An 18,667-nucleotide genomic window follows, 5' to 3' on the forward strand; every position below is an offset into this window, starting at 1 on the left:
AATGGTTGTCATCACAACTGTTGGACGAAAGATGTTTTTAATTTATAATGTCTTTAACATACATCAGACATGTGGTAATGAATGCAATCCAACAGTCCTATAAAATTTAAAATATTTACTGATCTACTGTACCAAGTGTACAAATGTTTTGTTACTGTGCTTGCAGCTACTGTGCGCTTTAACCACATTTTTGTAGATGGGAGGAGGCATGTGGCTCTGGTGCCCTCTCCTGGATGTTAAAGTATATTGATGAGTTAATCAATTCTGATTTTTCTAATTGCAGGAATTAATGACCCATTTTATGCACTGAAGGACAACATGGTAACTGGAAGTATTGTGGTCAGAACAAAGAAATATGGTGGCAATGTTTATTTTACTATGAATTTCAAAGTGTTTGTGCAGAAAGATAATAAAATACTGGAGAAAAACTCATTGTAAGATGAAAACCTTTTTAGGTTTCTCAGTGAGTTGTCACTTGAACCACTGTTAGCATAAAAATATTAAGAATTGCAGCTTTAATTTTATTCCATATCAACAACAGATCATAAGCAGCAAAGCTAGAATGGTAAACGTTTCTAAAAATAAAGAACATACAAACATCCTACCATGTGTCAACCTAAGGCCTTAACTATTTGTTTATAACTATATCTTCTTAAACCAAAAGAAAGTAACTTAATAGAAATTATACAGAAGACATATATAAACAACATTTGATCTTAAACCATCTTTTACGTCTTAATTTATGATGGATTAAATGACATTTAAATGTCAGAGTTTTAGTGTGTAATATATGCACTGTAAATCTTGCAGAGTGGTGAAGCTTCAGGGCAGTTAATAATTATCTCATGGTTCCTGTGTCCAATAAAAGTAAAATAAAAAAAATCATTTGGTTTATCGTTGTATAAACTTTATGTGGCAATAGTTTGGCAGAATTGTAACCCCACTGACAGAGCAGCAGCAGATTGTAATCATCAACAGGAACACGCACTACATACTGCAGATTTCCATGCAAAGTCAGCTTTTCCTGTAGCCTGGTATCGGTACAACAGCAATAGAAACTTAACGTATTGTGATTTCTTTTAGCACATTCAGCAGTAATGGTATTGTAATTCCTGCGGCAGTAATAAAGTGACTATGATAAGCATATGAGTTTTGGCATAGGAAACTGCAGCAGAGTGGCTATGCCAGGCATTTCTAAACTCACATCTGAGTGGAGCAGCTGTGCACAGAGGTCTGCTTTCTAGTTTCTCTATGTTTTAATGCCTCACACTTTCCTTACTGTGATAACTATAAAAAACAGAAAACACCATTTTCAATGTATTTATAATATAGATGGGCAAATATGTTGTGATTTGCGTTTCATACTAAATAATGTGTGTTTTCTTGTGTTTTATAAAGTAATGTATTTGGAGATGTTTTAGCAGGTGCCATATTGCATCTGAAACCTTGAATCACAAGGTGTTAAAGGACTTTGGCCACTTGAAATTGCTCTGTCTTGTGAGAGATGTTCCAAAACCACAAGTCAGCTAGAAAGACAGTGATGCATAGGTGACTTCCTCGTCTTCGTCTCTTCAGGTATGGAGTTAAATATCATTTTGACTTTGCAAACAGATCAGCATTAGCCTGTATCTGTGATAGTACTTTAACTGTATTACTTGCTGTAGCTGAAGTAGTTGTTTAGCTGCTCAACTTTATGGAAAAGAAATGAGAATATAAATTGTTGTTAAAATTTTAGGTCTTGTGAATTCTTTTTTTTTACTTCTGACACTAGGATATGTCTTTTAGAAACAATATAAACATTTATTATTATGAAAACAGCACAAAGTAATGTGAAAATGTAACTTTGGTTTGCTTTCTAAAGGTTATAAACATTAACAGAGTCATATGAGCCTGTGTGGCAATCTGTTCCATTATAATATCACTCAAAGTTAAACCTCAACTTTAGGCTCGAGTTCCAGTAGGAAGATTAATGAATAAAGAATTAATGAATTTCATTCTTGCTGCTTTAAATACAACAATATGCTATGTAAGTGCTGTGATCCCTGAATCATATACTTTCTGTTACGAAACATATCTTAACATTAACACACAAAAAGATGTTTATTAATAGGGCCATTTGAGACAACATTTCCTTAATTCAGCTAGTTGTGGAACTACCATGGAGATATTTGGCCTGAGGAGGACCCAGTCTCTGAGGAGTCTTACTGGGGTTCAGGAGAAATCATGGGCCATGCCAGCTCCCAGCTGCTTGGAAAGGAAGTCTGTGTCCCAGCTAGTGCAACAGTAAGTCCTGCACATTGTGGCTACATGCACATTTAAATACAGCTTTATTGTTCTTCACAAGCAAAACTGACTGAGCGAGCTGGAGTTTTTCCTGCCCCATTGGGTTTCACATGTATTAATTACGCACAGTGGGAGCACCACATTACATTGTTTTTTGCAGCTAATGAGAAATGAAAATTAAGAACTAGTGCCATCTTTACCCAAAGATGCACAGTTGTATTCACTTTTACTGCATACAAATTCCCAGCTGATCTCTGGATTCAATCCACAAAGGTCATTGGTAATACATTTGTGAATTCCTTTTTTCAAACAGTTACCAAAGCTGTGCTGACCTAAGGAGTATTGAAAAGGTGGAGCATAAAGTGCAGGTAGAAGATCTCTATTTGCCCATTATAATAACAACACTGAAAAACACATAAAAATCTATAGCTGCCTTCCAGGTGTCAGAAAGCGGTCGATGGAGAAATTCAGAGAGCAGGGAGAATGTGTCCCTTTGGGAATTAGGCAGAACCTCGCTTCTGTCCAGGAGTCACTCCATGGACTTCCTCCCCCAGAAGGAGTCATCGGGCACTAGAGCTCTGTGTGCCCTGTTCGAATCCAAGGCCATCCTGCAGCAGAACTTTCACAGCAGCCCTCGGCTAAACTTGATGTCTACTTCTGAGAGTAAAAAAGGCAGAGACCGCCCTCTGCAGGATTGGATAAGTCATGCCACCCCATTAAAGGATACCACTATTCAGGTGAGTGAATCTCATGTGAGACTTGACAAAATTATACTAGGTGGTCCTTGGTGATTCATGTCATAGTTGTAATAAATTAGTTACACATAATTTAAAAACATTACATAACATGACAGTGCTCATGGGGGGTGGCTGGAGATCAGTTGGTAAAGGCAGTCGTCCACAGGGTCAGTGCTTCGATCCCCGGTCATGGCTACATGTTAAATGTCTCTGGGCGAGACACTGATCCCCTAACAGCCCATTCGCCTACCCAGCTGTGCAATGCCGGTCCAGGACCAGTACAAATTGGGGAGGGTTGTGTCATTTCTACTAACATCGTAACTAGAACTACCATCTGCTTATGTCAGCTGAACATAAAGCCTGGAGACATGGGAAACAGCTAACCTGGCTATGTAATAGAAACTCCAGAAACACTAAAAACACTGTAATCTAACTTTATGACATATATATGTTGTTGATCCCCAGAGAATCTGCCAGGTGGAAAGAAGAAAGGCCATGAATGTACCCCCTGAGTCTTATGAGAAAGCATCCAGATACCCAAATGGTGAGCAGCAGTGCTGAATTTCATGTTTATAGTCACAAGGTCTCGAATAGATCATTGCCAGCATTCCGACAAAGAAACGAGATCACAGCTGTGTTGTGATCTCAGTTGTCTTTGTGAGGCCTGTTACTGTCGTTTTAATGATTGTGTCTCAGTTATGACTGAATATTATACATACATTTTGAGGTATCAGTGTAGGCACGTTCCTCAGTTTGTCAAAAACTTCATCATCCCCACACATCCACTATATCAAATGCATCTATTTTAAGTCACAGAAGTTAAATGTCAGGGCCTTTAGTATTGTAAGTGTCACCATGTAAATCCAGACAGGGTTGGGTAAGCACTGTGTTCTTTGGTCCTGTGAGTTCAGGAAAACATCTAAATAAAGATAAGGATGCAACAGTGCAAATGCATAACTATGTGTATGGCACACATGCTTAAGATAGGAGTGAGGCTGTCATGAACATGTCTGACCGTAACACAGACCTTGGCCTTCTAAACCATGCGTCTGTGTGCATTGGAACTGATATCGCTCCAGCACGATGCTGCTTTGACCCTTTGACGTCTCTTGTGTGAGTAAGACACAGAGAGGCATATGATTGATTCTACAGTGTCTTCTGTAGAGTTTTAAACCCAAGCAATGGTTGAAGATACGCAAAAAGTCCACCTATGAATTATATATTAACCACTACAAAGCTTACAGTAGTTAATCGTCTTCCTGCAGATTTAAATTTTATTCGCTTACTGAGTGTTTTTAGTGTAGCACATTACAAAAATCCATTTAGTGTTCCTGTGTGTGTTTTATTACCCTGTTCTCAGACACCCAATGACACACATACTGTAGCTCCCACCCAGTGCCTGTTATAGTGGGTGACAATGTAGCTATGGGAATGAGAGGTGGAGGGGTGCCCCAGTCTCTCAGTGACTAACAGAGGTAATTGACTCAGCCCAGATCAGCAGCCGCCAGCCCACCATCCCAAAATAGCCAAAGTCTTCCAGTGGGTTAGTGGGCTCTGATAAAAATCAGCTGTCACCAAGGCCACAGGACTAGAAAGAGTTCAGTCAAAGCAAGCACGGACAGAGGGGACAGGCTGTATTACACAGGCCTTAACTGTCAACTACCACCAGAGATACTGTGGAACGTGAGAGAAACCTACACTGGATGGTACTTTAGTGAGTATTATGAGTATTAACTTTAATGAAATGAAGGAAAGCTATGTGATTATGTACTTTATTATAATAGATACCAGTATAACAATATCATGCTTATAAATTATGAATAAATGTATTCAGTTTTTAGTAGTGCATTTTGTCAGGTGTTATTTGTATGTGTTAGATAAGCAGAGTGAACTCTCATCATTTTTATTTCCCTCATTTAGTTATTTCATCAACATAATTAAATACCAAAATGTATTAATATGTTGGTGATTATATAATCATTTTGTCAACAAAGATGTAATCGACAACAAAGTAATTAAAAAAACAAAACAAAAAAGGACAATTTTTCACTGAAATTATTCAATCAGCTATCAATAGTTTAATATTTGAAGTAATCTTTTAGTTTTAAAATAACCCTAAATTAAATTATTAACTTGAACGATAAAACTTAAAATAGAGTTTTCCAATTTTCACTTATAAATAAAAATTAATTTCTTCCACCTTTGTTTAGTCTTAAGTGGCTATTAATTTTCATTTTCCTGTCCTTAGAAATGTCTAGAATGGGAGGTCAGAGGACAGGATTAATCAGCCATTTTCTGTCTTTCCTTCTAACATATGAAAAGGTATAATAAAGTAAACCGCAGGAAGTAGCTTGTAGCCAGTGAAAACAATTTCTTTTATTAGTTGTGGCTTTTATTGTCTTATGGCAGTGTATGTTGTTTGGGGCCTCTGAACTACTACAGTGTGAGCTTCCTTTTGGCTTTGCTGGTTTTCATTAATGTCTGTGAATGTGGCTACAATCAGCAACAGCTGATAGTGGTGAAAGGTGGTGGTTGTGGTGAAGAATAAATACCAACTGCATTTCTGCATCATTTGTTCAGCTGCCAGTGGTCCAAAACACCCTCACATTACTGTGCCACTAATAGCTCCTCTTCATTCCTGGAGATTAGCTTCTGAACATTCTCTTGAAGGTGTGGGCATCTGTGAGGAATGTTTAGGTTCAGCAAAATTCAGTGAAGCTTAAAGTCTTTGAGTCACTTTTGATTTATTAAAACTGGACTGAACAGAACAATATTTCTAGATATTGAAACGAATGTGTGACTATATGGTGCTAAGTGATAAGTGATGGAGTTGAGCCTGTAGTTTACAGGGTGAGGACTTCAACGGGACACATATGGCACTCAGTTGCTCATTCTGTCTGCTCACCCATCTATGAAAATGCTTTAAGTCCGGACTCGTGAGAGGCGCCAGCTTGCTGGTCCATCCTTTTGTGAAGGCTTAGAGTGTGAAAAGGGGAGGTGTGCTCAAATATGGCAATTAGTTACAGCTGGATGACCTGTGCAGCACACTGAGCTTTTGACTTCTAATAACTGTATGTTGTTTGTTGTAGTTTAATTTATTGAGTTTAACATATATTGTTTATCTTATGCTGTCAGACATCCACACTCACATTCCTTTAGTCGGGAGCTGATGATTTAATGGTTGTGAACTAACACAAACAAAGTACAAATGATCTGTGTCACCCCAGCTGAGCTGGCAGTTGCTGTTTTTTTTTTCTTTTTTTCTTGGGCATCATGGTCCCAGACAGCTGTGTGAGCCTATTTGTCTCGTCAGCTACAGGGATCAAAGCTGTCGTAAACAGCCCTGTTGTTAGAATGTTTCTATTTGGCGCAATAAATCATATCATATCTTTTACTTTAAATGACAAGTCGACCAAGCTGCACAAGTTGTGAGGAAGCCAAATGTTGTAGACCTTGAAGTGAATGAAACAGTTTCCACAAGTTAACAGGGAGCTACAACGATGATAAGACAAATTCCAACGTCACTATAAATACACACACTATGACCATCACTATAAATACACACTCATTAACGTTGTTACTGGCACTAGACAGTGTTCTTTATTTTTGGATACAACATCTGTGTCCTACATTTACAAATGTGTGTTAATGAATCTATATGAGTAAAAGTGTTATTATACCAACTGAGCACATTATTTGCAGTTTATATATGTTATTGTATGTACTTTGCCTTTTCTATTACAGGTGATAAAATTAGTCCATCACTGACCAAGGGGGGCAACCCACCAAGGCAAGCTACAGACAGGATATCTACTTCCTTCTCAGTGAGAGACAGATTGGCTGTGTATCTGTCAAAAGCAGAGGCTGTCGACTCCACAGGAGGCTTAACGCTACCAGTGAGTTCCTGAAATGCCTCTCATTCCTCACCATATGCTGAGGTCAAGGGCTTCAATAGGGAATGCTCTGTCACAATAGAAGGAACTCTATGCTTTCAGTTAAATACTGCAGTTTACTCAATTTATATTTCTGTTGTTCAACAGCAATTCACTGGTACATCAGGAACGAGAGCTAAAAACAGTAAGGTACTGTCCTTTAAAAATTATTTCCACAAAAAACAGTGGTGTTGCTGTGCTGTGATAGTTTAATATTCTACTTTAGATGGCAACATGTGTAGTTACAGTTTGAACCATGACTCAAGGAGCAACAAGCTTCTGAACAAAGCAGATCATTGAACATAATTTTCCCCCAGGATTTTATTGAAAGAGAAATTAGAGTACAGTGAATAAAGAAGTTATATTACTTACATCAGGTCACCAGACTTTATTAATGCTACAATTGTGCTTTATCTGCTGGGTCCATAAAAAAGGTACTGTTTGGTAACACATTAAAATGTAACATCAGTGTCCTATTTACAGCGTATTTAAAGTATCTTCAAGAAAATATTTATCTGCTGAAAACATAACTACTATATATGTGCTGTACAGGTCATATTGTATAAACACATATAAATGGTAGAATTATGGTATAAAAGTAATATGGGTTTGCATTTCTCTGTGGACTTTCTCTAGGGATTTTGTTATGTCATTATCAGGACAACTTGCCCTGGGTACAGATTAGAGAGAGGCTGCTGAACCGAATGCGCTGTCCAAAGTTGTGCTTTAGCCAGTCGTTGAAATTTGCTGATCTGACACCAATTCCATGCACGATGATTACATGAGCACAAAATAACTCATGACAGTGCCCAAGACTACCCCACACAAGCCCCAGTCAAACATTTTACTGGGAGAACAGATAGTGTCAGGCACATTGACCAGAGCAGACCTGCGCACATACATTCATGCTACAGCTGTCTGTTCTCAACTTTCAATATTTTAACATAAAAAATAAACTTTATGACATAGCTTAAAATTTGTTTAATTTAGCATCAATCCAAATTTTGGCTTCATTGAATTTTGGAGGATCTATGATTTTAATTAGGAGACTCAACATCCCTTAACCCTTTGTTGTTCAAACACTGACGGTAACTCGTGACACTCCCAGTGTAGGGCAATTTTCTGTGTGATGTTTGTCTACTAACAGCTATGAAGTGTTTTGTTAACCCTGGAGGGAGGATTGTTTGCAGTGAAAAACATCAATTGAGCAAGGTAAAGTATGAGTTCACTTACTTAATGCATGTTCTAATTATATTTACACGCATGTTCACTAATACTGTTGTTCCATTACTGAATCCTGACAATTTTACTCCCATCTTTTTTTCATTTCAAGATGGCTGATGCAGCCAGGAAGATCACAGTGTCAAAATCCTCTCATGATGAAGATGACCTGCCTCTTCCCCCACCTCCTCCCATTCCACCTAGACCCCTTGACTATGAAGGATCTTCAGCATCAAAAAGCCTCCCTGCACCTCCACCTAAAGAAACCTTTTCTACATTCTACCAGCAACGGCAGAAGAGTGAGGTTAAGAGGCTTTTTAAGCACATTCATCCAGACCTACGAGCAAGTCTGGATGATGGCGTAGATGATGAAATTATGAGGGCAATACAGTCAGAAAACCCTCAGGCAGAAGAGGCTGCTTATCAGGGTGAAGTGCAGTCTATGAGATGGATCTTTGAGAATTGGACCCTTGACAATATTGGGGATCCTCACGCAACCAAGAAGCTGTTGGATGATGAGGAATTGAAAGGTGGAGATGTCAGAGGTACCTCTTCTATGTTTGAGCACATTGAAAGCACCCAACAAATGTGTGCCAAAAGACAGACTTCTGTCAGAGGGGATGTGAGAACATCAGCCTGGTTGTTTGAGACCCAGCAATTAGATTCTCCAAATAAATCAAAAAGTGAAGAAAGTGAACTGGTGGAGGCAGTTTTGAAAGAACCCATTCAGGCAGGGGATGTGAAAGGGACTCGGCTGCTTTTTGAGTCTAAACCACTGAGTGACTTGGGACGCTGCAACTCAATTGAAGACCGTAGCCTCCTGAAACTTAGATCTGAGCTTCAGGAGAAGAAAGGAGATGTCAAGAAGACTGTGAAACTCTTCCAGACAGAACCTGGCTGTGCCATCAGAGACAACAATGGCAATATCCATGAAATTAAATCAATCTGCAGGGAGGAGATAAACAGCAGCAAATTCAGCAGTGCCCGTTGGCTTTTTGAAACACAGCCTTTGGACATGACCAATAAGGAAAGTGATAGAATGAAAATAATTCGTGGTATTTCATTGGAAGAAGGCCACGGAGGAGGAGTTGATCAAAAGAGGTGGATGTTTGAAACTCAGTCATTTGACACAATAGAAGAAGCCATGGGCAAGTTTGAAGGGACAGTGGTCGAATATGAAGGAGAGGCTAATGTCAGCAACAAAAAGAAACTCTTTGAGATGCAACCTTTGGCAGCACTTAAAGGGGACTCACCAGAAAAGCCTTTGGAAGAGATAGAAATAATAGGGGGAGATGTTAAGACCTCCCTGTGGCTGTTTGAAACTCAACCAATGGAGACTCTTAGTGGAAGCTATGAAGCTGGGAGTCTGAAGAAAATTACCCTTTCAGCTGATGAACAACAAGAAGAAAAAAGCAATAAACAATTGTTTGAGAGTGGGAGCAATCAAGACAACACCTCATTCAAAGAACAAGAGATTGTAAAGGGTGATGTTAAGGGATTCAAACATCTTTTTGAAACAGTTCCTTTGAGCAAAATTGCTCAATCTCATGAGGGCATTATTGAGAAAGAAAACAGTATTGCAGTAGGAAACTCTGAAGATAACAAAGTAATGTTTGAGACAACCCCATTATATGCAATAAAGGATAGCTCTGGAAACCTCCATGAAGTCACAACAGTCAGGCGAGAAGAAATCATCAAAGGGGAGGTCCAAAACTATAAGTGGATGTTTGAGACTAAGCCTTTAGACCAGCTTACAGAGAAAAAGGGAAATGTTGAGGTGATCAAAGGCATTACAAGGCAGGAAGATATAATTGGCGATGTCAAGATGGCAAAGTGGCTATTTGAAACCCAGACCATAGATGGGATGCATTTTAAGTTGAGCAAGACAGAGCAAAATACGTGTGTAGCAGAGGGGCCTCATAAAGGTTGCGTCAAAGGTTGTAAATGGTTATTTGAGATACAATCGATGGACATTTTGCCTGACAAATCAGAAAAAGTGAAAGATAAAGAAGCCATCGACGATACTAACGTCAAATCGATTACTTGGCTTTTTGAATCACAGCCTTTAGACAACATCAAGGATGGTGAGGAGTACAGTTTGAAGCTATGCAGCACAATACATGATTCTACTAAATCTGATGTTAGTGTTCAAACAGTCAAGCATCTTTTTGAAACAGAAACTTTTTATAAAAGAAGAAAGGATGCAGTACCAGAACAAGGGGTGAGATGTGTCAGCAAGGTCAACTTTCAGTCAGGAGATGTCTCACAAGTCAAGGAACTTTTTGAATCCCAGTCCCTTGATGACATAGGATCTGAAATAGTGAATACTAGTAAACAGAGGCAGGATGAGTTGATTGAAAAGGGTTCGGTGCATAAATTCACTTGGATGTTTGAGAACTGTCCAATGAACTTGTTCAATGAGGACAACAATCAGGCAAATATACAAAGCATCAGCTGTGCTGAGGGTGGTGATGTCCAGAACAAAAAGTTTATATTTGAAACCTCTTCACTGGACAAAATTCACAAAGAACCTCTAGAGCAGAAGTCAGTGTCCGAGGAGGAAGTGGTAAGCAATGTAGATGTGAAGTCAAGCACTATGATGTTTGAATCGCTGCCACTGTATGCCATCAGAGACAAAGAAGGGCAGTTTCATGAAGTGACAACTGTGAAAAAAGAGGAAGTAATGAGTGGTGACGTAAGAGGTGCCAGGTGGATGTTTGAGACAAAGCCCCTTGATGCCATCAAGGCAGAGAATGAAATTTATGTGATTCGAGCTGTGACCCAAGAAGATGTCAAGAAAGGAGATGTCAAATCAGCCAGGTGGAAGTTTGAGACGCAACCTTTGGACTCTCTCACCAGCCGAGATGAGCCCTCCGTCAGGGTTACTGAAGACTCTGTAAGCAGTAATGTGCAGCTCAATAAACAGATATTTGAATCTGAGCAGTCATGCAAAAAGTTCGTCCGAATGGTTAGCGTCACTGATGTCCAGCGTGGTGATGTCAGGACATCCACCTGGCTCTTTGAGAATCAATCTATTGACAGTTTGAAAGGTGAATCTGAGGAGCAAGACTTGTTAAAAACTGTGTGCAGGGAAGACAGCCAGAAAGGAGATGTGAAACGTTGCACTTGGCTGTTTGAATCTCAGCCACTAGACAAGATCAAGGAGCCTGAGGATACCTCAAAGCAAGGATTTGAGGATGAGATACCAAAAGCTGACGTCAAGTGCACTACCTGGCTCTTTGAGACAACTCCATTGGACAAAATTACCGCTTACACTGTTGCTGATAGCCTGTCATATTTACACCAAATGTCTTTTGTTCATTCAAGTGGCATCATAATAGAAGCAAATGAGAGCAGAAGTGTTAACATGGCTAAATATCTGCTAGAAGCAAATGAAGCTGTGCACATCCAGAAAGAGGATCTTGGTGGGGGTAATATCAGGAACATCATGTTACAACTTTTAGTTAAATCAACCCTAAGGCCACAAGTTACTCTTCTTAGAGAGGTGGAGAAGGGTAAAGTAAACACCACAGTAGTAGAGCTTCCAGTCTACCAGTCAGCCACAACTATCAACCTTGAAAGGGATCAAAGAATGCAGAACATTCTCCAGATGATTGATGAATTCCTTGTTCAAGATAAGGATATGAAAAAAGGAATCTTAATGCAAGAGACTGCAGATGGACAAGCAGAGATGTCAGTTTATTCACTCATCTGCAATTTTGAAACTAAAACTCAGAGTCACGTTATAGAGAGGGGAGATGTAAAGTCAACAATTGGAAATCTGTTAGCTACTGCCAGTAGTCAGAGGACTGCAGCATCATGTAGAGTGGATGAAAATGAAAGGGGAAATGTAAACTTGTATAAACATTGCATTGAGAAAGGAGATCTGGACTACCTGAAAAGTCTTCATTCTGAGGTGTCAGAAGATGAAGCTGATCACAGTTTACTCTGTAAGGAGCAGATTGAAATAGTTCAGGGGGATGTGAAGCAAGCAAAGAGAAGTCTCTGCCAGCACAAAGAGCAGGCAGAGCGAACTATTTCTGATGTTTTACCAGGAGATGTAAAGAACACCAAAAAAGTTTTTTCATCAGAGGGCTCCTTCAGTGTTGATAACTGTATTCCAAAAGAAGAAATAATCCCTGGGGATGTCTTATCAGCCAAGCAACAACTTGCAGTAAAGCAACCTATCATCGTAGAAAAAGAAGAAATTGTGGCAGGGGACATCAAGGCAACAATGCAGTCTTTAGAACTTGCAAAGCAACAAAGCACATGTGTGGAGCGGGAGAACATTAAACCCGGAACAATCTATGACATGGACTTGTCCGCCCAAGGCCCTGAAACAGAAGGAAGCTCAACACAAAAGGAGATTATTATATCTGGAGATGTAAAAGCAGCTAAAAAGTCACTTGAGATGGCTAAGCAGCAGAGCCTGCATGTGGAGCGTGAGGTCATTGTTCCTGGAAAGATATACAACCTGAATGTCACAACACAGGAAGAAAGCTCCTCAGCAACAACGCAAGCCACATGCTCATCTTTGTCCAGAAGCCAGCAAATTGGGACAAATCCAAAGGTCAGTGATGCAGTGAAAAATCAGGAAAGCCATGATTTATTTGAGGCTTGTCAACCGAGTGCAATTATAGTCAGTAACTCTGCACCAGAATCACTGCCACCTTTTGTAAGTTATGAGAGTAGTGGTCAGACAGGTGAAGATGAGACAGAAGTTATTATCAAGGGAGATGTAAAGGCAGCCATTAGGTCTCTGCAGAATGCAGCAACAGAACAGAGGCTCTTAGATAAAGAAGCTATTGTAAGGGGAAATGTCCAATCGGCCCTCCAATCTTTAGAGAAGTCTAGTGTAAATGTATCTAAAGGAGACTATAAAGCTGCAATGATATACAAAAACTCAGGGATGGCTTGTTCAGGGAGGAGCAAGACAGTTCACAAACAGTGTGTTGTGGTGTCTAAGCCTCCATCTGACACAAAATTGTCTCCTTCAATTTCAGTAACCTGTGAAGGACATCCATCTATTACAACACAGACTCCAACACCCAACCTTCTAGCAAATGGAATCTCTCAATCAACCAGCTCCGAAACTCCACCTCCTCTTCCTCAAAAGTATGGGAAACCAATGGAGCAGAAGCCAGCTTTACCCCCAAAGCCACACTGGACAAAAACAGTAGTTGTAGAAGATCTTCCTTCTTTATCTGAAGTCGCTTGCCACATCAGAGACAATGAAAAACGTCCAATAATTCCTCCAAAACAATGCAAAACATTTAACTTGCCCTCAACAAATAAGCTACAAGAAACTATAACCCCACATAGCAAAACCAATAAAGACACTACATACGAAACATTCAACCAAAACCTTGTTGATGAAGCAGCACAAAACTCAAATCAAACAAATGAATTTCTACCAATGGATTTAAAGTCTCGGGAAATGAATAAGAGTATGGAAGAGGTATCGCTTACAGGGTGCCAAGTAATACAAATGGAGAGAAATGTAATACAGAAAATCAATGCAGCTGAAGAGATACAAATGTCTATGAAAAAGTACTCGGCGGATGGCAAACAGGAAATGAACATGAGTATGAAGGCTGCTCTACAGAACTTTAAAACAAAAGAAAGTGAGAAAAAAGTTCCTTTGTTGTCCAAGAAGGTTAAAGTAACAAATGACTCAATCAATGAACTCAAAGAAAAAGATAAAACCATCGCTCAGCAACACAAATCATCTTATGAATCATTTGAACAGAGCAAGCCCGAAGAACATACTTCAAAATCCAAAAGCCACGTTGATAAATGCTCAGTGAAGCTTGGTGAAAAGCACCAAACACTTAAAATCGATAAGGTAGTTCTCAGAGAGAAAAAAGCAAAGGAGACGGAGGATGAGCGAAGACAGAGGCTTTCTGTCCACAAGGAAGAGATCATGAAAGGAAATGTAAAGGCAGCTATGGAAATTTTTGAAAACATGAGAATAAGAGAGGAACTTAAAGGAATCCTTTCACAAGTGCAAGAGATAGAGGGAGAAAGCAGCAGTGTAGATGTTGGCTCCCTGAAGACATTTTATGAGAATGTCCCTGCTTGGATGGTTACACCAAGTACAAGTGCTGATCAAAGTATAACAGAGGAAAGGAAGGTTGAGGCAGAGGCAAATGCTGAAGATCTAGAAAGCATTTCCTCAGTGGAGACAGCATTTGAAGATCTGGAGAAAGCAAGTAAAGAAATAATGAATCTGAAGGAACAGACTCTAGCTAAACTTCTTGACATTGAAGAGGCAATTAAGAAGGCTCTGTACTCTGTCTCCAACCTGAAATCAGAGGCTGACATTGCAAGCTTGTCAGGACTATTTGATGAATCTTTGAAATCTGAGCAAATTCCTCAACCTGCCAACAACATCAGGAAAATAAGTATAGTGTCAAGCAAGGCCAAATCAAGTCAAACCAAAGAGTCAAGTGATTTGAAGCTACAAACAGTTTCAGGTTCAAGTCCTTCTAAACCAGAAGAACCAAAGCAGGTACACAATAAGCCACTGATCAGGCAGTCATCCTCCCAGTCATCGCCATCATTCATCTCCATTCATTCGGCTGCCAGAAAGCCAGCAAAACAAACAATGTCGCCTATGTCTACGTTTAAACCAAAACCAGAAAGCGGCCCTCAAAGTTGCCATGATGAAACTAGTGATATTGGACACGAGCCTGCTGCTGAGTCTCCAAAAACTGACCAAAGACCTGCTCGGCGCAAAGTCAGCGTGCTCGAGGTGAAAACAGTTCCAGAACAACCTGCAGGAATAATTGGCACAAAGACTGTTAGCGAAACTTACGAAGAGACCGATGGTTTTGGCAACAGATTTCTTTCTTCCGTAACGTCAACATTTGTCACCAAACAATCTGAAAATGAATCATCTGCTCTTTTTGAAGTTGTTGGGAGTCCAGCAAGATACGAAGTCATGACATCACCATTAATGCGAAAATCTGAGCGCCCCATTGAAGATAAAGTGTTGAACAATGTCAATGAGGAAGGAACTGTGTTTGTAACATTTAGTCAACCAAAGGAAAAGCCCTAACGAAGCCACCTATCAGACTACTGTGTTTGCCTTTACCTTTAGATATTCATTTATTCCATTTGTGTATTTATCACATTGTGTTTTAATGGAAAAGAATTGTGTTACTCATAAAACAGATATGAAATGAAAAAATGTCTACTTGTAATTCTTAGATTTTATACTGTAACCAAGTTATGTTATTAAAGTTAAACATTTAGCTAATATTGTATGGTATGTTGTGTAAATCATCAAATAAATTATAGTTTAAAAGATGGGATTGTAATGATGTTTTTATGCTGGTTTCTTATCATACATTTTACACCTTCAAGTTCAGTAATTAACACATGTAAACCACAATTTGCTGTTTACTTGTTGGCTTGGAGGAGCTGCCAGCATTTATTCCACCTTACCTCTTTCCCAAACTGTTGAACCACAGTTCTGAAGTCTTCGTGAATTCTAAACATAAATAAATTTTATTTTTCTGCATTAAACACATCAGATACATGTAAAATAGGCAGATTTGGAATTCTGAATAATGATGTAACAATATGTATATGTCCATGGTTATAATGGCATCACTCTCACTTTTGCAACCGTACCCTCAGACCTTAGATATAGCTTAATACTTGTGCACCTTTACTGGCCAATAAGAATCCTAAAAGTCAATGGAATGGCCATGGAAGAGGAGTAAGTGAAACTCTAGATGCTATAATGTCTTTGAAGGGCTTTTTAAGCCTTTTTAACATCAGTATTGGTGAGAATGTTTAATTGTGAAAATGTTTACTGTAAGCATCTATGCAAAAAAACAAAAATAATTACTATTAAATTATTGCCATGTAGACAAGCGGCTGAAGAAATAAGCATCACAGAAATGTCTTAATGTTTGACTGTTTAACAGAAAATACTAGTTACCACAATCTGAACTTGTTCTCATTATCATAGTTCCAGTCACCTGCCAAGGAAATGTGTTCTGCCTGTTTGACACCTGTCTATCCAATGGAAAAAATGGTGGCCAATAAACTTATTCTGCACAACGCTTGTTTCTGCTGTAAACACTGTAAGAAGAAGCTCGGGTGAGATTTTTTTCTCAGTTTGGTTCAATGAGTCAAATTAACACCTGCAAACCACAAATACACTACAATCAAATTGCTTTTGATGAATTTAAAGCATTTTTAATAAAGTGGACTAATCTGCTGATCTGGTGTGACAAATCACATGTCAACTTATGAAATACTTGATTTAAAATGAACATCACCAAAGGCTGTGTTGTCTAATTTCAGCATTCACAACTATTCGTCTCTTTATGGGGAATTCTACTGCCTCTCTCACTACCAGCAGCTTTTTAAACAAAAGGGAAATTATGATGAGGGGTTTGGGCACAAACAGCATAAAGACCTCTGGCTTGAGAAAAATAGAGGCGTAGATGAGTCAGATGCCCTACCAACTCCCAAATCTACAAAACCCCACTTAAAATCTTCTGGCACCTCTAGAGATTTTTCTGCTGATGTGTTTGGTAAGAAGTCTTCTGTAAGAGATCCAAGATGTAACAGTGGTGCTGATGCTAAGGGCAAACTGAAAATGAGCTGGCCACCAGAGACAAAGAATACCAGGGGTAAACCATCAATGAGGACATACGCCCTACCTCTGAAAAATAAGATACCTGACATTGGCAAATCAGCCAGTATGAGCTTTTCAGAGTTTCAGAAAAGTGACAGGAAACAATTAAACATCAATCATGATGTAAGCAAGAAGGATAAGTTGGTCAAGGAACAATCTAAGAAAACAGGTTTGATCTCAACTGAATCACCCTCAAAAGAGCCAAAACCACAAACCACAAGTGCATATGTCCAAAACAGCAACTCTTCAGCAGCAATCAACCATTCTTTATCCTCCACAGATAAAGGTTTTAATGTCACAAACCAAAAAACAGTGCCGAAAAATGCGGCCCCCACTTCAAAAGCAATTAACACAAACTACAATCCAAAAGTTAACAAGCTGGATGCTCATCCAAAAAAAGCCAGGAAATATGTACGATTTTCTCCCAGTGTTGATGTGGATCGTTATGACCAGTCCCCACAACAGACCTCAGAAACCAAAGAGGAAGAGTCGTCAGATCAACCTGAACAGACTCAAATGAATACATTCATTGATCTGAAAGAGGAAAAAATTAAATCTGATAATTTACCTTCTGAGTTCAACAAAGAACAAAGCAAACATGAGGTGAATGTCGAAATCGATGAACATAAATGCTGTGAAGAAAAAAACAATACATCAAACCAAGAGCAGGGTGTTGAAGTGAAGACAAGTCAAGACAGTTCAGGAGGTTCAAAAGACTGTGGTAAGATTCTAAATGGGGTTGTAGAGACAACTGATCAAACACTTAATACCAAAAGTCTCACTGAAACAACTCAAGACACTGTGACAAATGAGAAATTATCTGCTCAATTAGAAGTCATTCCAAGAAGCTCAGACAATGCATTCAATTCAGAGAATCCAAGTCCTCTGCACAGTTCGGAAGGACATGTGACCAAAGAGGAAGCCAATCCTGAAAGCAATAAAAACCCGCCAGAAAAGACTGACTTCACCGCTCGTCATGAAAATGATGGTAGTCAGAAAAAAGCTGTAAGTACTAATTCAAAAGTCGAAGTGGGATCTTGGTCTAAAGGAAAAAGTCCTTTGTCAAAACTCTTCACATCATTTGGAACAGAAAGAACAAGCAAGGCTGAATCAAAAGACACCAAGAAATCAGATGTCAAATCTAGTGGACTTTTAGGAAGACTGTTTCAGTCATCCTCGGAGAAAGCTGTGGACGCCACGAAATCAGCCGCACAAGTTGAAACAAATGATACAATACACATTGATGACAATACAGCAGAAGAGGTAAAGGAAGCCATTACAACAGAACTGCAAAAGGAAGACAACACAGCTCAAGTGCCACCTCTGGAACAAGATGTGGGAGAGCATACAGAGGAAAAGTCACAATCTGCTTACTCCAACATAATGGGTAGCAACAAAGGTATTGGCAAATTTACAGAGTCCTCCAATCTACACCTGATGATAACTAGTGAAACAGCTGAAACAGGTGATGTCCCAGCTCCAAATCCATCTAATGATCAGAAATCAGACTTACAGAGCAGTGAGACTACAAGTCTGTCTGTCACTGATACTGGAATACCCGACTCTAAAGATCGTCCTTCTGCCATCCAACCAGGGATCCAGGCATCTGAGCAGTCATTCACCTGGTTGACAGCCGAGAAAGGTGGTGACGAAGCTTTGAGTGACCCATTTAATGATAATATATATGGAAACAACGACAGTTTAGTCCCTCCTGACCCAGTAGCCATGCAGATAGATACTGCTGAACATGCTCAAAAGACTAATGAATTTTTTGATCCATCAGATGAAGAAGGAAGAAACTCTACAACTGAAGCGTTTTTTGATTTCAAGAACGAGCC

At 39.3% G+C, this 18,667-nt stretch overlaps 1 protein-coding gene across 1 annotated transcript; it reads left to right on the top strand.

Annotated features, from left to right (window-relative positions):
* Nucleotides 1-794: 794 nt before the first annotated feature.
* On the top strand, nucleotides 795-16,123 carry xirp1 (xin actin binding repeat containing 1). Its single transcript, XM_067475414.1, has 8 exons — nucleotides 795-1,575; nucleotides 2,142-2,283; nucleotides 2,597-2,651; nucleotides 2,724-3,020; nucleotides 3,486-3,564; nucleotides 6,765-6,916; nucleotides 7,061-7,102; nucleotides 8,286-16,123. Exons 2-8 carry the CDS (start codon nucleotides 2,159-2,161, stop codon nucleotides 15,231-15,233), a joined length of 7,698 nt encoding a protein of 2,565 aa, XP_067331515.1. The 5' UTR covers nucleotides 795-1,575; nucleotides 2,142-2,158; the 3' UTR covers nucleotides 15,234-16,123.
* The last annotated feature ends 2,544 nt before the right edge of the window (nucleotides 16,124-18,667 follow it).

This window comes from Channa argus, chromosome 14 (assembly GCF_033026475.1).
Source record: "Channa argus isolate prfri chromosome 14, Channa argus male v1.0, whole genome shotgun sequence".
Taxonomy (NCBI): Eukaryota; Metazoa; Chordata; class Actinopteri; order Anabantiformes; family Channidae; genus Channa; species Channa argus.